Here is a 23036-nt window from a genome sequence, read left to right on the forward strand (position 1 = left end):
AACGTGTTAAGAGGCAAGCAGGGTGTTTATGTTCTAGTGTGCACACTCAGTGACTTGCATACTTATGTGCTTTGTTTTATTTTGACACAAAAGCATACAAACATACAATTTTTGTTACTGTTGTTGTCCGATATGCAAGTTATGTGAGCAATTGCAAATACCTGGTTTCATTTAAAACGACCATTAGTCTCTGCTTAGCCTTTTAATGGATTACATTAAGCAGGAACTGCAAAGTGAAACTTCAGACGTTCTTTTTGCGTATTTAATTGCCCCACCACCAACCTCAGAAGAGAGCTGTTAATGTAGTGCAACTGCAAGCTCGTGAGGAAGCACTTCCTTCAGAGCAGAGACAGCAGCGTTTCATTATTCTTTGTACACAAAAGGCTTTGCTGCATGAATTCACATCAGCTGATTTTTGAGAAGCCCTGAAATGTGTTCTCATGTATCGATGAGGCTAACAGAGCCCTTAGTCTGTACACAGATATGTGTGGTGCATGTTGAATACTGAGACCTCACAAGAAATTTATTTCTAGTTGAGAGTATATTGCAGATTACGTTGTGGAGTCGGTAGGTGTTTCAGTGGTGCGTATCACCCGAGATGTGTATCAGTCTTCCTGCAGTTGCCACACAAAGTGCTATGTTGCCAACATGACGGTGTTTTGCTTATCAGCTAATGGTGAGCATAGGGATGACATCATTAGTGGCCAATGAGACACTCCGGTCCTTCCAGGCAGCTGCAAACACTCCCTTGTTGTTGAGGCACACGCTGATTCTGTGCTTCCATTTGTATCCGTGCAACACAGAGATTAGTACTTCTGCACAAGCAGTTATGATAATTCTGTATCAGGGAAGCTGAAATGTTGGTAGATACATTATGATTGCATCCAAGTATGGCTACAGCAAAACGTATTGTTGGGCTGCTCTCTGGCCTCAATTTATTTGAAAAGATGAGGCACTCCTTGCATGACTCTATTTAGTGCTGATCCCTGCACTATTTGGTTGCATGGGTTATGGCTTTCTTTCCACAATTTTTGTGTTGTGCACTCAACTGGCAAATGCTGGCAACAGGATGGGCAGCAGAAGCAGGCTGCTGGAATGAAGATGTAAATATTACTCCATGATTAGAAAAATGAGAAAGTTGAGTCATTCTGTCGTTCTAGAGGTAGTGTTTTATGTTTGTAAAAATTATGGAGTACTAATGGTGTGATTAGGAAGCTTAGAGAAAAAGCAGAAAATACCAAAAAGAAAGAATGAAACTTAGAATTTGTCTGAAAAGCTTGACGTAAGTGAAGCAGTCAGTGTAGTCACCTATTACCGTAGTAGCAGTTCTAAAGTGTCCCCACTGTTTATAGAATGTTGCATGTGATAGTTAAAAGCTGTCGGTGAGAGGAGGTGCATGATTCAGAGGCTAGTGAACTATGTCTGCTCCTGACACAGATATTTGGGGTTTGGAGGAGTAGTCTGTCCAGTGTGCCTCAACTGACAGGTAGCAGCTAGGTGTGTGCATGCACGTGTATGCATGCTCATGGCCTGTTGTGGATGCAAGATGAAGTGGCAGCCTGGACTTTAGTGGAAGAAATCATACTTCTCTCTAAATGGTTTTCACCTCAGAGCTGCAGCTGATGAAATCCCAGTTAGCCTACCACAGCTGAAGCACAAAAGCTCATTACACTTGTGGTAATTCACTCAAAGACATCTGAGCCCACAGGTGCATCTTGTGCCTCTTTTTATACATGTTACTCTGACTTTCTCTCTTGTCTGTTCAAGACTTCTGTAGTAGAGGCTTGGTGGCCAAATGGACATGGAAAGCAAACTGGATACAACATGAAAACAACTTTTATCATGGAGCCAGGATACCAGATTGAGAAATTTTCAAAGGTGAGCCCTTCCGCTTAATTACATCTGGCATTGCACTGTTGCTACCAGGACATCCACTCTGCACAGCAGGTATCTAGAGCTCTTTAATATGTTATTCGATTGTAATATGCATGTGAAAATGCTAATGAGAAATAAGTTTTTTTTTTCATGTCACAGTGTGTGGTTACCTGTTACCTGTTTTCTGGTAGTCTTAGCTTGTATGGATGCTTACTTGTATTGAGACTGGAAGATGGCTTACAGTTAGATGGAAATCTCAGAAAAGAGATATACTTAATATACTGTGCTGCTGGCTTTGAAAAATCGTTTCAGATTTCTGTAGATTATGTGAAGGTTTATTACTGAGATTTTTCTTGTTAATTCAGTTTTTAAAAAAGTTATGCGATAGGCATACTCCTAAAAGCTTAACATACATTCATTTATTAGAATGTTGATAGATGTGCTTCAGGTTTAAGAAGAGGTAACATCTTAAATACGACCATGAAGGTAATTTTGGGGGATATTTACATAGGGGTTCCTGTAACACACTGGCTGTTTAATTATCTGTTTGGTTTTGCTAAGAACCCTAGAGAGGTAATTTCCACTTGTCCATTAAAAAGAAGAATCATAGAGATCAGGCTGGGCTCCTTATGCCATCAATATGTGGAAATAACCAAGTAAATTTATGCATTTATTAGGTGGTTCTGATGTATATTGCTTCACTAAAAATTAATCTGGTCACCAGGCATCTAAAACTATTATTTGCCATAGCATTTGTTCATGTGAAAAACCCCTATGAAAAAGCAACAGCTTCTGGAGTCCTAGTCATTATAGGACTAGCCCTTAGTTTGATTATGAAGTCATAATAATAATTCTTTGCTATTATTAGTGATTTAATTTTGAAACAACTAAAAAACCCACACCAAGTAAATACATTATTATGCTTGGAAAAACTAGTTATAGGAAATATAGCTATAAAGCTTATAAAAAGGAAAATTCTGTTGTTACTGTGTGAAAAATGCACAATGATAGAAAAGCTAATCAGTTCCATTTGTGTGGTTGTGTCAGAATATTTCATAGAGCTCTGTGGCATGTGATCTTAGGGACTTCAAGGTCTTCAAAAGATATTCAGAAGCCTGTTCTTTTTTTCTCCTTAAGGGGAAAGAGGGGGAAAGAAAGCAAATGCACCACATAGTGGGCATTATAAATCAACCAGCCTTTAAAGCTTTATATTGTTACGTCTAGTCTTCCTTCATGTATTTTGTGAATCTCTGTCTTGGATTCTGACAAGCACACCAGCACACCATCACCCCCACCCAGAGCTGTATGACTGGAAAAAGGCTCTGTATGCAGTTTTTTCATGTTCTAGCACAATTTTCTCTTATGTCAGCAGGACTAAATAGCAACACTCATATGGCTTAACAAGAACTTTGAGTAGTTCAGGAGATACAAACAGGGATTAATGTTCCTGAAAGTTGTTCTGTTATCGGTTCTGTTGTCTATCTAGTACTGACTATATTCAGGTGAAATACCTTACCCACTCCCACCCTTTTTTTTAAGAAAAAAAATTATTGGTGAGACGTTTCACAAGTGGTTTGTCTCCCTATGAGCATCTACTTCACTTTGGACAGGCAAAAACCTAAGGATGAGAATTGTATGTGTGAGAAAACACATCTTGATCTTATGCCAGATTTGGCTACTCTTAACTTGAACTACTCTCTGATTCTGACATGTTAGAGTAGTCTTCAAAACATTAACTAATCCTTTGGGAATATTTCTGGGTGGTCTTCCAGTATGTACTTTCAGGAGTTCTATAGAGCTCTAGCCAGCTGTGCTGGGAACTTCTTTGGCTGGGGGAAGTACTTACTCATTCCTGTTCAGAGTAGCAGAATACCAAAACAGAAGAAAGCCAACATCCAGGATGGGATTGGTTTTGGTTTTCCATTTCAATATTTTGGTTTAGAGTTTGTTTCTCGGGATAGTGTGAAACAAAGTCATAGCCAGAAGTTATCTCAGAGTGAAATTGATTGTCTTGAGTGAGGGTCTATCCAGTCCTATTTGCTATTGATAAGTTGCTTACCATGCCTACATCAAGGAATTTATTACCTCTTTCATTGCCTCATGAGGCATTTGTTTGCTTTTCAGTTCTGTTTCCCCATCTTTCTGTATGCTTATTTCTTTAGCACTGTATTATGAGTTTTTTGTTTCATTAGGCTATTTTAGTACCTGAAAGATCTCACCCTCTAGCTGTCTTTCCCTCCATCCCTTTACACCCTCTTTTCCCCCCAGGCCTTTTAGTATGACTTGCAGAAGTCTTTCCTTTTGGCTTTGTAGTTTTCACACCGCTTTCATGCTGCGTGCTAATTTGTTAGGTCACTGGGGCATTCTGTGATCTTAATTCAGCTCTAGGCATCTTCATCCTTATTACTTTTCCTACTGCTAAATCTGGGAATGCCAAATGTGATCCACAGGTCACTTAGCTGTGTACAAAGCCTTTGTATGTGACTTAAAAAGACAGGTATCTCTTTCTTAATTTTGCACAGAACCAGCTGACTGATCTGTGGTGGCTAGAGAACCTCTTCAGTGGGCTCCAAGACTGGAAGAAATGTTCAGCCCTCAGGCAGCAAGCTCTATCAGACAGATTTCAAGGTGGCCAAGGTTTTGGTAGCCAGAAAGGCATGTAACTAAGCATACCAGATGCTAGTTGTCTCCCCTTGCCCTTCTTTTACCCCACGAGGCAGAAGGAAGCTGCTGTAGGAACAGGAAGATGGGCTGTGTTACCAGATGGGCCCCTGGGGAGCAATGGAGTTGGAAACACAAAGGCACTGAACCTTGGAAGTCTGGGAACGTGAGCTGAGGCTAAGGAGCTTTTCCTCTTGCTCTTGCTGTATGGGTGGTCCTGGCTGAGTGTTTCAGCCTCTTAGGTTGCCTCGGATTCAGCCAGTTCCACTTGAACATGAAAAAGTGATATCACATTACTTCTGTTAGTAATATAAATACTCCATTACAAATGCACTCTGAGACAGTCACAACCTGCCTGATGACATCGATGAAGAGGACGTCCCAAATACTTTGGGAGCCCCAACTGTAAATCCCATTCCACTTTGTGCCATAAAAAAGAGCCACAATAGAGACTGAGTTTTTCTCCAAGTAACTGAATTCACTGAGGAAGATAATTTTTGTAATGGTTATTTTTTTAATTCAACTTCTCATGTTAAAATAAGTCTGCAGAATTCTAGGATTGGATGTAAGACTCTTGTCCTAAAGCTAATTTCATCATTTTGACCTATATTCAACCAACCCAGTGAGCAATGGGATTGCAGCAGAAAAAAGGGAGGGCACACTGTCCTCAGTGCACATATGTGCACAGAGATATTGGACTGGGAATCTGAAATGTTGTCTCAGTGGCCTGACTTTGTAGTTTTTCTCTAGCTGGGAGTTTCTTTAGTGATACTGAGTCCCACTTTCCAATAATGCACTGTTGTCCCTGGGCAACACTGTAAAACACTGCAGGACTTGGGCAAATCCCTTTTTTTTTTTATTCATTCAGTTTTTATCTTTTGGTCTCTGCCATAATGCAGAGGGGTTCAGTTTGAGGTCAGCGTTCTGCAGCCTCCACTCATGCATCTGGTTTGTCATATGCGTTGTCTCTGTCCAGATGTTTGGTTAATAATTGTTCAGTTGACCTAGAAGCACCAAAGAGGAAGCAAATAAGTGGTAATTTTCTTTTACTTCCCTACCTCTGGAAATAGTTTTCTGTCTATATGTGTGATTTCTTGATAAAGTGAAAGTTTAGAAAATGCAGTCCCATAGTGGGATTAGTCATTTCCCCAGCCTTGTTTCATGTGTGAAATAAAGACATAAGTTTCATCTTTAAGACGGGTATATCCCTTGCACTTAACTAGGTTAATTTTAGCCTGATTTACTGACAGATACTTGCCTCAACTTCAGCTTGTGGCAGAGAGGGAACAGGCTGTACTTTACAAGCTGACCTTTTGAAAAGGTAAAGCAAATAGTCCTCTGAGGGAGGAGTGGTTGCTATCTTAGGGGTAGTCTAGAAAAAATGAAGTTCTTGCCTTCCTGACCCAAACCTGTTGCTTGGTGTGAGTTGGCTGAAATTTGCTATTGGCTTTCCTCCACTTTATTTACTTTATTTAATTTCCCAGTTATCTCCCTAATAGGAGGCTTTTCTCAGTTGTGGAAATGGATTTTATTTCTTTTAAAACTATTTTTTCCTTTATAGCAATTGCTGAAAAGGTTTGGGTTTTCTTGGTTCAAACTTTTCATTTGTCCCAAATGAGCAACAGGTACAACGAAGAAAAAGAGTTTTCTTTCTGGCTTGGATAAGTTGAACTGGAACAAGGATGCAGGAAAAAAAGAAATTTCAAGCCTCCCTGAATAAGATATTTTCTGTAACACTTTGCAGGTGCACAGAAGCAAACATGACAGCTGCTATTCATCTACCCCGTGGCAGATGGGGAAGACACCTGTACAAATAAGGGGACAGAGCAAAGTGTTATTGCAGTGAACCAAGTGCTCTCTCATGACTGTAGAATTGACTGTTTATGTCAGTGCAATCAGGATACCCCTTAGAGCACACTGTAGCTTTGACTGAAATAAAGTCCCAGAAAAAATGTGGAATGATTTCCTAAGAACTTTTATTTCACCTGCAATGGGAAGAAGGAATGTTTTCTTGTTTCAGTGTCTACAGTACACAGTGTCATATATTAGGCTGAAAGAGCAGCTGTAAAAGTTTGGCTTCTGCTTGAGATGTGCTTTTATCTGGAATGGTCTTTAATACCTTACATGACGTTAGTGGTTATTTAGCTGAACTGGTCTCTTTGAAACTATATTGCTGATCATGCTGTTCAAAAGCAGCTGTGAAGGCCAGAGGGCCCCTTCACTTGGGAACAGCCGTTTGTGTTTGCGTGCACATCTTTTTAATTGCTACACCTATTAAAAAGGTATCACTTAAGGGCAGTAAAAGAGTAAGGTTTTGCTTTTACTAGGTGAAACTGAAGATAGGCATTTAGGGGCAGGACTTAAAACTGAGCAGCTGGATCATCCTTCTGTGAGGAGCATATTGCAGATTAAATGGTGTCTCTGATCTAGTGCAACCACTGTATTCCTCCCACTGGTCATCAGCTGGAATTTTAACTGAATTCTGCAACAAGCAAACCTGCACCTGTCTCTTGCTTACATACATGTGTACATATGCACAGTCGTTTGCTCATGCTTTCTCTCTCTCTTAATATGATAGTAACTTTAAAAGTGAACAGGTTTATTGGAAGAATTATTTTCAGTCCTGCTACAGTGTGTTTTAAGCAAGCAGGAGTTTAGAGATAAGACCATGTCTTTTGACTCCTTGACAAATTCTATGCTGTTAGTGTTCAGTTCAATTCTTTTTGTAATGGTTTTCTTTATTAATTTTGTTTTAATTCATTTTTGTCAGCTTTAAATCTAAGTTTCATGTCTTCACAGGCTTATTTTCGGACAGTAGAACTTGTTCAGGAGCCTATTCCTGGCTCACCAGGTCTGAGTTTCTACTTCAGAATCAATGGCCGACCCATTTTTCTGAAGGGCTCGAACTGGATTCCTGCAGATTCTTTCCAGGACAGGGTGACCTATGACACGTAAGCCACATTTGATGTTCTCTAGGGATAAAGGATCACGTTTTCCTCCTCCTGATTCTCTATACACCCTTTATGAAAGGTTGGCTTTAGTGGGTGGAACTGCTTTCAAGGTAGTACACTAATTATTGGGGGTTGGAGGCTTCAGAATTAGGGCTTTGTTAACATGAATAGATTGGAGTGTCAAGGCACATAAGTGAGATTACTGATGGGAAGGTGATTTTTTTTGTAGTTCATAGGTTACTGGCCTTTTGGGTATTTTTATGGAGACTATACTGTACTTTGACTAAGCTTTGCTCTGGGTAGTTGGGGAACCAGGATAACAGAGCATGCTGCAGTGTGCATTCATATGCAATTTAGAGGCTGCCAGTATGATTTAAAGAAAAATGTCTGGAGCCTGAAACCCTTAAAATGAGATTCAGGGTCTCAGTCTTTCTCCTTACCCTCTCATTCCACTGTTCTCACTATGCATCGTGGAACTCACAAAGAGAATATACGTTTCTGGTTGTGTTTAAAAGAGAATATGAATTCAAGTGATTGACATACAAAGCAAGTAATATCTAAGAAGAAAATGAACAATATGATTAAGAAAATAGAGTATTTCTAAATCTAGTCATACCAAAACTTCTGTAAAAGCACTTACTTGTCACTCCATCTATTCTGTAAGTATTAACAGGAACAAGAAACTTTTTCTGCACAAAAAATTACTTTTTCAGAGCTCTGTCAAGGCATGCAGGCTTAGAAAATAGAGTATTTTGATAATTTCTGTCAAAGTTATAAGTCTTAGTTTGCCTACTAATGATTTAGGTTTTGTGATTTTGTTTGGCCTTTTTGTTTGTTTTTTTGGTAGGGGTATTTGTTTCTTTGTTTGTTTGTATAACCTTAGAAACTCCTAAGTGATACAGTTTCACAAAACTTGTATTTTACAGATTAAGGCTACTCTTGAAGTCTGCAGCAGATGCTAACATGAATGCACTTCGGGTTTGGGGAGGAGGAGTATATGAACAAGATGAATTTTACGATATTTGTGATGAAATAGGAATAATGGTAAAAGCAATAAATGCAGAACACTTATTTAAAAACTGACAAGAACTTGTAAATGAAAATTCGTTTTAAATGAACAAAAATAAGAGAATTAATACATGCATTCTAACCATCTTTCCAAAGGATATTGTAAAGTATCAACCCGAGAAGTTAGATCCACCTGTTTTTTGTTTGGTTGGCTGGTTGGGTTTTTTAATTTCTTTTTAATTTGAATGGTTTCTGATTAAAAAGGCAGTCTGTTGAATCTAGAAGTGATATTTTAGAGACTTTACAGAAGTCTGTAGAAGTTAGCCATGCTTTTCTCAGTTGTGGAAATGGATTTTATTTCTTTTAAAACTATTTTTTCCTTTATAGCAATTGCTGAAAAGGTTTGGGTTTTTTTGGTTCAAACTTTTCATTTGTCCCGAAGTCAAACATGGAAGGCTTCATCCAGATGGCCATTTTGAACAAGCTACATTTGACTATAAATGTAGCAGTAAGGAGAACACCTGTTGCAATCCCTAGAGAAAACCTTCAATTACATGAGTTTGCAGACACATATTAATAAGTTTTGATGAAATAGCAACTAGATGAATGAAGACCAAATTGCATCTGTTATTAAAAATCCTGGCAAGTCTGTTTGGTGTTGCTCTGCAGCATAAAAAGCAGGGAAACAGAACTTGTACTTTGCTGCCTTCCATACCTGCTTGGGGAAAAAAGAAGTTACATCTATTTTAGTCATCTGAATGAGTGTCCTGATTTTCAAGGCTTCTGAGGACTTACAGTTCTTTCATTTTTTTACACTAGGCACCTTAAGTAGGCCACTTAGATCTGTGCTTGTGCAGTGCTCAATACAAGATTTAGATCCTATTTAACAGCCAAAATAGCAAGTAGATGCAGAAAATCAGATCCTTATTCTGGAGGGGGTGGTGATGAAGGTTTTTGGTTTTGTTTCTTCTGATGGTCTTGCAAAGGCTTTAAAGTGCCTTGGTGTCAAACTGTGCTTAAGGAAAACCAGCGATAGCTCACTGAGGGAAATAGTGAGAGAAAGTTTCTTTCAATAGAGAGTTTTGACTCCACACAGTCAGTCACTAAAGGGTTATGAGTGACTCTTCGGCAATAGCTTTGGTTTTGTGTACAGTGTTAGGATTTTAACAGTTACTAATGGATCCATTACCCCCCACTGTCTTGTGCCCTATCTTCAGGTTTTTTAGGGAATGTATGCTGAAAAGAGCCCTGGAAAAGGATGTTCTCACTGCAATCAAAATGCAATTACATGAGGAACTGGTCTGTCTCTCTCTGTATAGTATGGTGTTCAGAAAAGTGTAGTCTCCTACACACTCCTTTAGGTTAATGTGCTCCTTGTAGAGGCCTTTCCATTAACATTTGAGATAGACTAGCAGGAGTCTCAAAGTTACAGCAGTTTAATAAACAGAACAGGTAAACAAAAAATCTTAACCATTTCGTTGGGCTTCTTTCCTTCCCCTTTTTTTGTAATTCTTCTCCTTCAAGGTACAAATGGAGTTTATTATTGTTGAATGGAAAGGCTTGTTGTTCTCAATGATATCTACTTGATTGTTCTTTGAACAGAAAGATCACTGTGTTTTTAGAGGATCTAGTTTGTTTCTGCCCCTCTTACTGTGTAAGATTTGCTATTTTTTGGGATCATTGTGTGGAAGTGTTTTCTTAATGAGTACACTTTGTCATCAATTAAGTGTGCTCGATACCACACTGGAAGAATTACTGTCTCTTCTCATTAAGTAATGGGGATATGGTGTTACACCTGCAAAGTAGTAATACAGAATTGTTCTGTTCAGCTGCAAGTTTCCCCATGTTCATGTTTCTAATTATTCTTTTGAAATTTACTGAACTCCACCTGCTGAGCAGTATTGCACTCCTCAGTGTAGGCTGTCAGGATCTGATTCCTCTGATATTGAGGACAACCACAGTGGAGTGTGCACATACTGAACCCCAAGGAGGACATGACTGTTTTTCTGGTGCTTTCCAAGAATAACAAATAAAACATTTAAGTTTAATTTTTTAAAATAAATAACTTCTGTCTGAACAGGATTGTGCATCCAATAAGCGTATATTTTTCAATTATATAAAATAATTTGCTAATGGATTTTTTTAATCTTTCCTTTTCCCTGTAGATTTGGCAGGATTTTATGTTTGCCTGTGCACTTTATCCAACTGACCAGAATTATTTAGCATCTGTAAGAGCAGAAGTTCTTCATCAGGTATTTTGTCCTTGTGTCGAAGTTCTATTTCCCATTATCTATTTTTGATTGACCAACTGTATAAATTAGCTTTCCAGGAGTGGTCTTCTGGAAGTGTTTGTTAGTGTACCTTTATGTAGCAGTATATACATAAAACATAACCCTGGTAAATCTTCTACTACTTGCAGGAGCAGTCAGTCAAGCAGACTGCACAGAATTTACCCTTCACATGTGTCTAAGTAGATGAGGATGGAGGTACACATGTGCATATGATAGATATATGTCAGCATATTAGAAGTTTGCCCTTCTGAAAGTGTATGTTACAAAAATTTGAGCCTAGTGGCAAACTGAGGGAATAGTGAACAGTGCAGCTACAAACGGGAATTGTAGGCTAAGTATACGTAATATGTGTGTGAACTTGTAACTCAAGTAGTAACAAAGTGATTTTTTAAAAAAAATATATGTATAAGTAATTTTGCTTGACTCCTGAAACTGTAAATTGTATTTCAGGTGCGACGTTTAAAATCTCATCCATCAATTATTCTATGGAGTGGTAACAATGAAAATGAAGCAGCAATTTCAAGCAACTGGTTCTCCATACCTCGTGCCCAAAGAGAGATATATATCAGAGACTACCTGATGCTTTATGTGAAGAACATACGAGAGATAGTTCTTAATGTAAGTGATCTCAAGAAACTGTAGGGGAATATGCCTTGGCAAATGGTTTTAAGTTGGGATTTTCTTTTTTACTCCTTTTGGGAAATTAAACCCAGCACATTATTGAGAAATTGCCTTTTCCGAGCTCTTCTAAACAGCTCTCTAAACTTAAGGGTTATTCTCAGAGTAAAACAATCCAAAAAAATTACTTATGCCTTTAGCATTTTGTGATTTGTAAAGGAAAACCTGAAAATGTAGTGGATCTTGCTTCTTTTTTCCTTCTGATTTTTTAATATGTTCACAAATGCCTTCACTGCCAGTGGACAAAAATCAACTTGCCCATTAATTAATTAATCTAGATGATCAGGTTTCCTTTTTGCTGATTTTGTTGAAGGATACTGTAAGAAGCATCTAACAACCCTCTGGTCTTTTAATAGCAGTTGAAGAAATCCATGAAGATGTCATTTTTTCAGTGTGCTCTTCCAGTATTTGAAGTTTTTTGGCTTAAGCAGGTTAAGCAAAAGTGATGCTAAACATTGTCCTCATGCTGATGTCCTCATTATATTGTGTGTTTTTGAAAGAATAGTGGTATTCTACAGTACATGAAGGCAAAAGAAAATACTTTGAGGTAGAACTAAAACTGTGAGCATGCATTCTACAAACACGTGGAATCTGTAAAGTCTACTGCAGTTTGGTACAACCCATTTTGCAGAGCTTTTCTAGTTTTATTTCTCCTCCTAGAAGTATTGCAGTTCTTTATTAGTTAATGGAACCTACTTTTACCTAACTCTTTTGTGTGTATGTAGAGTGAAATTGATTGAAAAGTCCCAAATTGATGTCTCATAATTGTATAGGGATTGACAAACAATTCTTGAACCTTAGGGAATTGTAAATTTTCCTGTTAACTAAGAGACAAAATGCTCTAAGAATTTTGTCCAGTTAGAACTTTCTGCTTCAACAAGAGTATGAGTTTTTATTTACTTAAAAATGCTAGTGCCTTTTCCTACCTACTTATCCCATGTATAGCATGATCTTACTGACTGCAGGGTACGATAATTTTGGTCTAATTTCTGTCGTATTCATGATGAGGTGCATTTAATATTATAAAGCTTGTGACCTGACATTTCCCTTTGCTAAGACAGACACTCAGTGACAGCAGTATTATTGCTTGTCATTGGAGGCTACTGACATTGTCAGTTGTACTCTGAAAATTTAGAATGTCTTTCTACAGGAAAAGGTTCGAGGAAGCAACAAAAATGAAACCAGGTTTGAAAGAACCTGCTGAAAAGGATCTTGCTTTGAGGGCAGTTTTTCATTCTAAATGGTAATAGTGTCTTATATTCCTGCTTAATGTATTGATTCTAGATTTCTATACTGAGCTATTTGTAGAGGTATGCTGTGGTGTTTCTGTGATTAGCTACATGAGTTAGATGGCCAATGCATGTGCAGCAAAGTGAGGTGTTCTGACTTGATACTGGGTTTTAGTTACAGTTTACTTGTGTGGCATTGCCATCCCATATGGACCCTCTTTTATTTTAAATCCATAGAATAACTATTTTCAGTGCCAGAAGGAACCACACAGTGAAATAACTTCAGGTCCTCTATAATAAAAGCTGAGGAAACCTGTAACTACTAGCAATACTGGACTGTATAGTTTAAGAAGACTTCTAACCTTGAGCTAAAGAATTCAGGGATTCCAGGATATCCTGTAGTAACTTGTTTCAGTTAATTATTAATTACTCATTAAAAAAAAAAGTGTGGGGGAATAACTATTTCTTAAAATATGAAGCACATGTCTAAGTGTGTTGCTGTGTTGGAACCAATTGCTGTAACTCGTGACTGGTAACCAGCTCAGGCCTCTATCTTACTGCAGGTAGGGTGTTAAATGAATTAGACCTGCAAAAGGATTCCTTCAGTACTTTGTAGGGTACTGTTAAAAGATTTAGTATTGTAAGTCTACTGAGGCTATAAATAAAAGCAGATCGGAACAATTTGAAATGTAACCCTTCTTGTAGTCTCATCTATTTTAACATGCAGAGCCAGGTAAAATGGCAATAACCTGTAATGATACCATCTAAGCATTAGAAGCAGAACACCTTGGATTTGTTAGGACTAAATTTAGGTAACTGTTTAATGAGAAAGGAGAAAATCGTGGCCTTGTTCCTGCAAAAACACTGCAAAAGTAATAATTTTCCTCAAAGAAGTCACAAAGCACACTTTAAATAGCCTTCATTAAGAATTTAGAAGCATATAAAGATAGAAAATCTCTTGATGTGAGGAGAGACTCCCTCAGAATAGTGGAGCAAGCAATATCATGCCCAGCTGTCCTTCAATAACATAAGTAAGAAGCTAATTAAGCAAGTAAAGATGATGAATGTTAGGACATAAAAGGGAATGTTTCCTAGGTGGTGACTCAAAAATTTGGAAAAGGCATGTTTTCCCTGCCCCACCTTTTCAAAATATGGTCCATGTATATAGATGATAAAAGCCAATCACTTTGTGAGGGTGTTGTGGTTTTGTTTTTTTTTTTTTTAAATCCCAGGAAGATAGGAGTCGTCCTTTTATTGCGTCCAGTCCCACCAATGGCTTGGAGTCAGTTAAAGAAGGTTGGGTCTCCCAGAATCCTTATGATACCCATTATGGTGACACTCACTTTTATGACTACCACAATGACTGCTGGAACTGGACAATGTATCCTAAAACTCGTTTTGCTTCAGAATATGGATTTCAATCCTGGCCTTCCTTCAGTACAATCGAAAAGGTAAGACTGGGCTTCCCCATCTTACTGTCTCCTCCACTCTCATTCAGTGAGGGCAACGAGTCTCTTTCCAACAAATTACAGCATCCAAACTGTAGTTTGGATAATGTATTATTAGGTGTAGTATGGCACAGGTGGGAGAGAGGTGTGTGATGGTGTGGAGGGAGGGGATGAAACTGTACTGTTTCCTCCTCAGTATTCTTGATGTTGCAAGGGGAACCTAGTTTAGGCGAGAGACTATTATGAGACTGGTAGTTTTAACAGTAATTCTACTTAATGTATAGCTTAGTAATGATTGCCTAACATCTGTTTCCTCTTGTAGTGTCTAAGGAACATGTGTTCATTAAGAAAGAGAAGAAATATGACAAAAGCTGAATTGTGATGGATTTTAAAATGTTTTGATTTTTGTAAATTTTAGCAATTTCTTTCACGTAAATAATTCACTTCTTGATGTATTGCACATAAGAGGATTTGTTTATGTCTCCTGTTGAATTTAGATATTTTATGTTCTATCTTATTTATCCAGTTGGAGCAGAGACGTGTTGTTTGTCCATTTATCTAGGGAGAGATGAGTTTCATGTTGATGCTCATGCATGCAACCAAAAGGAGTTCAGAATGTTCTTTTAAGTTTACTAGGCAAAATATATTGTGTGAAGCATAATCAGAACATTCATCCATATTAATAACGGTGACAATTATTCAATCCAGTCTAAAAAGGAACAAAAATAAAAAGATTCTATAGAAATTGTAATTACAATGAAAGTTTGGCAGTAATAACTGTATGAATTATGCTGCATTGTTGTCCTTAGTTGAAAAAAGCTGGTTTATGATCATACGTTTTCAGAGGCAGGTTTTGAAAATATATATACACATTATTAGAATTTATGACCCTACTGACTTCTGTAACTTTTTGCGTAAATGTGCTTGACTAGGATACATTCTTCCATGTTAGGGTAGGATGTTTCAGATTTACTGTAAGTGCAAGCAAAACTCTGAGATCCCTTGGCCAAACTGAACCTTAGGACAAATAAGTTAAATGCAATTGAGCCAAAAGCCATCGGCTTCAACAGTATTGTCTGTTATCATCTGTTTGTACAAGGAGTGTTAAGCAAAGGGTGTTACTGATTCAAAATCCTTGCCTGACTGCATGAGGCACTGTAGAAATCTACTACCAATTTTAAGGTTTTGCATGATGTCAGCGGACTGTAACAGGTGTCCTTTCCTTGATATCCTGACGGTCATTAAATGTACATTTTACCTTTTCATTCTGATACCTTACTTTTGTGTTTTTTAAAAGGTTTCTTCTGCTGAAGACTGGTCCTACGTAAGCAATTTTTCTCTCCATCGGCAACATCACGACAGTGGCAACATTCAGATGCTTCAAGAAGTTGGGTGTCATTTCAAGCTTCCACAGGGCACAGATCCTGTAAAGAGGTTTAAAGATACAATTTACCTCACTCAGGTAACAGTCACATCTTCTATGTAGGTAGCTGCCAGTGCTTGTTCCATTAGATTCTGTCAGCAGTTAGAGCTAGGCCTGTTCTGTTAGGTAATGCTCAGTCATACAGAAGGTTTCTATACTGAAGCATTTGAGAGTCCGTTTTAATTCGGAAATAGCTTCTCTCTCGTGTATTGGAGAGAGACTCCTATTTTTATCATTGAAGGGTTGGAATACTTCTCAGGGAATTACCCAGGAACTGGCTCAACTGGGATAAAGTCTGGCAGTGTGCACTACCTTGGTCCCTGTCCCCAGCTGGGCTCACTCATGAAACTGGTGGAGGACGCAGGGGTGTGCTGGCTTTCCATGGTATGAGATTATTCCCAGTGCTATATGTTACTCCCTGTTCCAGGGTGGGAGTGTTTTGCTCGTCATGTGGCCCCTGTAGGCTTATTGCTTTGATTTTTGCCACATGGAACACACATGCTTTCGAAACAAGATTTTTTTCTAGGGAATGTAGTTCTTTATGAATTAGATTATTAGTAGCTTTTATTTTGTTACATGCTCAGATAATGATATTTTAGAGAATATGATTTGGGCTTTTTTTCAAATCAAGAGCTTATACTTTGTTCTTCACCCTGAGTAGTTTTACCTCATGCTTGTTTTTTAATTTGTGGTTTCTGTGCAAGTTTTAAAAAATGTTAAGTAACTTTTTGACACTATTAGGCAAGTTTAAAGTGCTGTTAATTTTTGTTGTGTTTCAGGAAACTCAGAAACACTCTTGATGGAAATAACTGCTCACTAAGTTTTTAATGTTTGAGAGTGCTGTCAGCAAGTTTTATATAAAAACAAAACAGCTTGAGAATTTTAGGCACTATTGACAAGAGAACAAGGATAGATGATGCTGTGAAACTGAAAACAGGGGTAAAATGTGCACAATGGGGTCCAGACTCAAAAAGCTATGAGAGTTTCTCCAGGGTTAAGTCTGTCAGGGCCTTCCTAACAGATGAAACCATTGAAGAATATCAAAATAAAGCTAGCAAAAAGGATAAAGACAGTAACTTGGCTCAAGTGGATATCTTTAGCTTTTGAGCTGTCCTAAAGATTTTTAACTTTATTTTAAGAATTTCTTTTAATACTTCCCCAGCCTAGTAATGTGCTTTGTGAAGAACATAACAGGCTGTTTAGCATCTGTTGACAACTTGGCCAATGAACAATTCTGAAAAGTGTTTTTTAGATGAGGTGAGGAAGGAGAAAAGAAATGAGAGTTCAGATGGAGAAAGGCTGCCCTTTTGGTGCAGAGTTTTGGCTTTATAGTGTGAATGTGTGTTGTGAGTTCAGATCGTAGGAGTTTAGACATCAAGGGAATGTGTACTGGAGGTAGTGCAGCATAACGACATTTGGCAGCTCTTGGGAGTTTAAAGTTATGTGCTGCTGCTGTGAAGTCTGTGTTGTATGTTAATATATTCACACATTTTGAAAGAAAGTAGAATACAATATATCAAAAATATTTTTTATGTGTTTGTTGATCAAGGTGATGCAGGCTCAGTGTACAAAAACAGAAACTGAATTCTATCGTGCTAGTCAAAGTGAAATAATCAGGGGAGAAGGACACACAATGGGAGCTCTGTACTGGCAACTCAATGACATTTGGCAGGCACCTTCATGGGCTTCCTTGGGTAAGTTTTTGTGACAGTCTGCTGAAAAGCACCAACTACCAGTCTTGTTTTGTTTTCCTCATCTGGTCATGTCAGAATAAGAAGTATGGCTCTGCTCTGTCTCTTGGGTGACTTTACAAACCCTGAACATATTTCTGTCCATCCTTTAGAAAAGTGAAAAAACACTTTTCCAGAAAAGTGTTTTTTCAGGATCGTCCTAAGAGTCTGTGAAAGTGGAAGAGGGTATAGAACAAAGAAATTGTTTTCCTATGGAAGTTTTGCTGCTTAAGTTCAAACTTAGCAGTCACCAGTTCTTACCCTTGTTTGAGCAGGGTTTAGTTTGGAGAAGTTAAAATTGTATGTAACTCTTAATTTCTTAAAAAAAACATATTTTTTTGTTTAAGCAGTATTCTCATTTCTCCCAATATCGCTGAAGCCAGACAAAACTGCGTATTAGGAAGGAGTGATGGTTAAGATTGAGGACACAATCCCCTTGTGAACTTCCAACTACCCTTCCTTTTGTTATGTAGAGGTGGATCCTTCCAACTGCATGTAATATATCTTCCAGGTTTTTCCAGAAAAAAAATCTTTACATTTTTTGCAAGCTTAATTATTTTAAAATTAGAAAAATCAGTTATTTAAAATTTTGGGACTTCTAATAAATTCTGTTTTCAAAGGGGAAATCCCTGATCATATTTACTGTCTCAGCTGTACAGATACATTTATGCACCCAGCCACCCTGGGTGAGAATGGATAGAGAGGGAGGTAGTTTGGTAGGAGAGTAAGAAGAAACACCCATCTATAATTTTACTTTCTATAATCTCAACAAATTTGATTGATTTTGTTCTCTCTACCCCCAATGGTAAAATGATCAAAACCTCTCCCTTGAGTTGGCCATAGTGCACTGTCAAAAAACCAACAGAACTGTGATCCTGTTCTGAGCAGGATGGGATTTACAGTGTAAGGCTGGGCCTCTAGATTTCTTCTGTAAGTCAGTTGAGGGAGAAGTGGTTATCTCCATACGTGATTCATTGTGTCCTTAGCTGTCTGATAACTGGGAGGAATTATCTTCTTCTTGCTGAATGTGATTTTCATAGAACTTCATATGAAACCCAGCATAGCTTCTGAGAAACTCTTTATAGATGACTAGCTGGGATTTGGTGTCTGCTGTGATGTCAGATGAGGTGAATCATTCTTTGTGATGAAATTATTCTGCTAATATGCTATTTACAGACATGGTATCTCCTTATATATTATATATATATATATATTTCTTTTTAGAACACAAAAACAGGGTAATCAGACATATAAAGAGAGAAATCACTCAGGCAGTAAGAAATAGGGGAGGAATGAGGAATGTGTGGTATGAGGGAAGTGGCTGTGTTTCATGTTCCATTTTGGCTACAAGTCATTTTGTAAGGAAGAACTGTTCTATGGCAGCTATTCTATTGGGTATATTCTCTTTCAATTTTAGTTATTTCTTACATATTCTGGTTTTGAAAATCTTGATTTAAGTATTTCATGAATGTGAAGAAATAAGAGGGAACTAGAAAAAGCTAAGAGTCTGAAGCTCTTGATCTGTCCTTCGAACAAAATAGCACTTTCTCTTCCTTTGAAAAAAAAATTAGCCCACCCTATCCTTCCCCTTTTTCTCTGGGAGATGTTTGTCCCCCTCTCTTTTTGTTCTTTTTTTTTTTTTTTCATTTATTTATCCAAAGTAAGTGCAACAACAAAGGAAAACAAATTAGTGGAAGAAACAGGCTAATTTATTTAAATGTTAAGGCAATGGTCTAGCTATAATGCTCATCTTTTGGGACTTTCTAGACTTGCGTTAAGAAATACAATATCCCGATGTTCGTTTTTATGATTCTAGCAATGGGTGATGCTCTTAGGCTTTAAGTACCTCAAGAGAAAAAGATGCTTGGAAAAATGTCTCTTTGTAAAGACAGGTGTATTGATACAGGAAGAGATCGTGGAGACTATAAATGTCTTTTTAAGTACAGAGCTGACATCACTGTAGAAAATATATCAAATACTTGAATTATTCATGTGTTGCTGAAGTTGGTTTAGAGAAAAGAAGCTCAGCAGAGATACAGCTGTCCCTTTGTTTTGTGCTATTCCCTCAGTGGAATGAGGAAAGGTTTAATATTCATTTAATTAGGCAGTGTGGTAGAGGGATTTTGAAATGCTAATGGCTGGAATTATGCAAAACTTCAGAGAAATTAGTTTTATTTGCACTTCAAAAACACGTTTCTGCATCTTGTTAGATGGCACAGTAGTATCACCAGTGAGCACTTTTATTTAAATCTGGTATTTTGCAGAGAGCCATGGAGGGGCTTACATAATTTCCCCTACAAAGCAAAAATGTTTCCTCATGAAGTGGGGAGGGAAGAAGGTAGCAAATGTTTATCCTTTTAATTTTTATCTTTAAGATGTTTGCTTGGGATTGAATGAAAACACAGCACTGCATTCCTGTCATAGTACTTCTGCCTTCAGCTCAGAACTAAACAGCTTTTATCACAACTGGGTTTTGACTGTTAGCTCTTAGTTGTGGAGCTGGTTGTGCATGTTGAATGCTTTAGCATCTATGCTGTATGTTTTGGTGAAGAGTGCTGTAATACACATGGCAATTTATCTCTCCCCCACACAGGTGTAACCTTGAGGTACCCAACTCACTTGTCACAAGGTTCCCTTGAACAGATAACTGGCTTTTATTGCAGGTTCAATATTTAGAGCCCCTGGTGAGCCCTGGCACAGGCTATTATGGAGAATAATTGATCTGAATTCATGAAACTGGAGTGAGGAAAGAACTAGCAGCATGTTTCTCGGATTGCATTTAATGGTGTGAAGTGATTAATTTAAAATCATTTCAGGGAGAACTGTTTGTTTTCACTCCTGCTTTCAGTGTAGAAGCTTCAGGGAAGAGCCAGAAAAAAGGGTACTGGGGTCTCATTACAGACCTAATTTTAGTTTCCTGTTCTGAAGTTTGATACCACAGAGAGTGCCCACCCCATGTTATCAGAAAAAAATTGGGGAACTTGGATTTCTTTAAGAATTTATTTAAATGTGATAGGAGGAGGAGAAAACCACCCCAGGGCTGTTTTGAATAACTTTTGACTCTTGCCTTTGGGCACGCATATCTGTAATAGGAAAGTTTAAGCCCAAAGATTTCTCACGATAGCTACTGATCTTCAGATTTCTTACATCCATTTTTTGGGGGGGGGAGATGTGAAGGTATTTATATGCAACTTGCCTGTTTTTATATAAAGAAATGTGGCTCTGGTCTTACGGAAATCAAGACAACAGATGAGCTGAAGAATGTGGGGGTTTTTAATCAGTGAGCTTCAGTTTTCTATGCTATCTGAAGTTACTTTGACAATTGTATTACCAAGATCTTGTTGCTGGAAAAGTTTTCTTTGAAAGGCACTTCCTGCATGAAACTGCTACAGCTGTTGAGCTTTGGTTCTTTAGAATTGCTCTAGGTTTTTTGGAAAGGGAAATACCAACCTTAAAAAGCTGATCTGAGGTAAGCAGACTATTGATGTTTTCAAACATTCCAAAACAATAGGTGTAGTGGTAGTAGAATGGTTTTTTGAAATTGGTACAAACTTTTAAGTGCATGGTTTTGTATGTTGGTTGGGGTTTCTATTGTTTTTGTTTCCCTGTGGAAGTGTAATGTCAAATTTACTCTGAGTTTTTTCCTCTTCTGTACAGGTTTCTTGAGGGTCTCTGTATCTGCTACCCAGATAGCAAACTTTCTCTCTTTCCCTCCAGTAACCACTACAGTGTGGTTCCAACTGTGTAATCCATTTGGAAATCAAGGCACAACAGAGATTGAGAGAAGGGCCCAAAATCAAAGAGAAACACAATTTTGTATTACACTAAGTAACTAAAACTGCCCTACATCAATTGGATTATTGATTTACATATTTAAGACACTTGAAGCCTAGATTTTCGTCATGTAAATTAAACTTAGGAAAAAAATTCAAGTCAATGGGCACTGAAACCACAGCCCATGCTGGGTAATTTGTCTGAACTCTGGTGGGCTGTCGGGGGTCTGTTACACTGACAATTGAAATTCCTGAGAGTCCTGTAGCAGTCCTGAGAGTTTTAGAGATTTCAACCCCTCACAAACCATCCCAACCCATTTCTTATACAAGGCCCATTGCTTTTATTTGTTGGATCAGGTACTGCCCTACAGTTTACTCTCTTTTAGATAATCCATCCCCAGTCCAAATCTCACATCTTCTCAAGTGTCATGACCCTAAAGAGTAATTTGTTAGCACTCCCTGTTATTGGTGGATTTGTCCTTTAAACCACCAATGTTTTCAGTCAGAAATTGTCCTTGGAATGCTAGAACATGCTTCCTTCTTATCACTAGGGGATCAGGCCCAACCAGCACAGGTTTATGAAAGGCAGGTCCTGCTTGACCAACTTGATCTTCTTCTATGACAAGGTGACCTGATTTGGTGGATGAAGGAAAGGCTGTGGATGTTGTCATCTAGACTTTGACACCCATTTCCCACAGCATTTTCCTGGAGAAAAAGGCTGCTCGTGGTATGGATGGGTGCACTGCTTACTGCGAAAGCAAACTGGCTGGATGGCTGGGCCCAGAGAGTGGTGGTGAATGGAGTTATATCCAGCTGGCGGCCGGTCACTAGCAGGCTTCCCCAGGGATCAGTATTGGAGCCAGCCCTGTTTAATACCTTTATCATTGATCTGAACAAGGGGATTTAGTGCACCCTTAGTCAGTTTGCAAACACCAAGTTGGGTGGGAGTGGTAGGAAGGCTCTACAGAGGGATCTGGACAGACTAGATTGATGTGCCAAGGCCAGTTGTATGAGATTCAACAAGGTGAAGTGCCAAGTCCTGCACTTGGGTCACAACCACCCCATGCAGAGCTACAGGCTGGGGGTAGAATGGCTGGAAAGCTGCCTGGAGGAAAAGACCTGGGTGTGCTGGTCAACTTCAGACTAAACATGAGCCAGCAGTGTGCCCAGGTGGCCAAGAAGGCCAATGGCATCCTGGCCTGTATCAGAAGTAGCGTGGCCAGCAGGACCAGGGCAGTGATTGCCTCTATCTACTCAGCACTGGTGAGGCTGCACTTTGAATTCTGTGTTCAGTTCTGGACCTCTCGCTACAAGAAAGACATTGAGGAGCTGGAGCGAGTCCAGAGAAGGACAACAGAGCTGGTGAAGGCTCTGGAGCACAAGTCTGAGGAGCAGATGAGGGAGCTGGGATTTTTTAGTCTGGAGAAAAGGAGGCTCAGGGGTGACCTTATCACTCTCTGCAATTACTTGAAAAGAGGTTGTAGCCAGGTGGGGGTAGGCCTTTTCCCGAAAGTAACAAATGACAGGACAAGAGGAAATAGCCTCAAATTGTGCCAGGGCAAGTTTAAATTGGATCTTAGGAAAAATTTCTTCACTGAAGGGTTGCCAAGGTTACCCAGCGAAGTAGTGGTGTCACCATCCCTGGACGTATTTACAAGTTGTGTAGATGTGGCACTTAGGGACGTGCTTTAGAGGTGCACTTGGCAGGTGAACAGTTAACTTGATGATCTTAGAGGTCTTTTGCAACATAAATGGTTCTACAGTTCTATATACTGAGCAGCACCAATATACTGAGTATGTTCATCAGTTTGTCAACTGTCTGTTTTGAAGAAGCTCAGCAACCTCTCCTGAAGTTTTCGTTTAGACTTACCTCTTTGGTTTGTTTCAGTACTATTAATTTGAATGGTGTTTTTTCTGGCAACAGACTGATCTCACAGCACAGTTGAATCTTGTATGGGTTTTCCAGGCA

General features: G+C 38.6%; 1 protein-coding gene across 2 annotated transcripts in view; it reads left to right on the forward strand.

Moving 5' to 3' along the window:
- MANBA (mannosidase beta) overlaps positions 1-23036 on the forward strand; it is a 47221-nt gene that overhangs the window by 18162 nt on the left and 6023 nt on the right. For both annotated transcript variants that reach the window (XM_027635795.1, XM_027635796.1), the window contains exons 7-14: positions 1768-1878; positions 7336-7487; positions 8414-8531; positions 10661-10747; positions 11237-11404; positions 13926-14144; positions 15439-15603; positions 17114-17258. In XM_027635795.1, coding sequence (XP_027491596.1) covers positions 1768-1878; positions 7336-7487; positions 8414-8531; positions 10661-10747; positions 11237-11404; positions 13926-14144; positions 15439-15603; positions 17114-17258 — 1165 coding nt within the window. The remainder of the gene's footprint in view (positions 1-1767; positions 1879-7335; positions 7488-8413; positions 8532-10660; positions 10748-11236; positions 11405-13925; positions 14145-15438; positions 15604-17113; positions 17259-23036) is intronic.

Source organism: Corapipo altera, unplaced genomic scaffold, assembly GCF_003945725.1.
Source record: "Corapipo altera isolate COAL_440 unplaced genomic scaffold, ASM394572v1 22b, whole genome shotgun sequence".
In the NCBI taxonomy this organism is placed as follows: Eukaryota; Metazoa; Chordata; class Aves; order Passeriformes; family Pipridae; genus Corapipo; species Corapipo altera.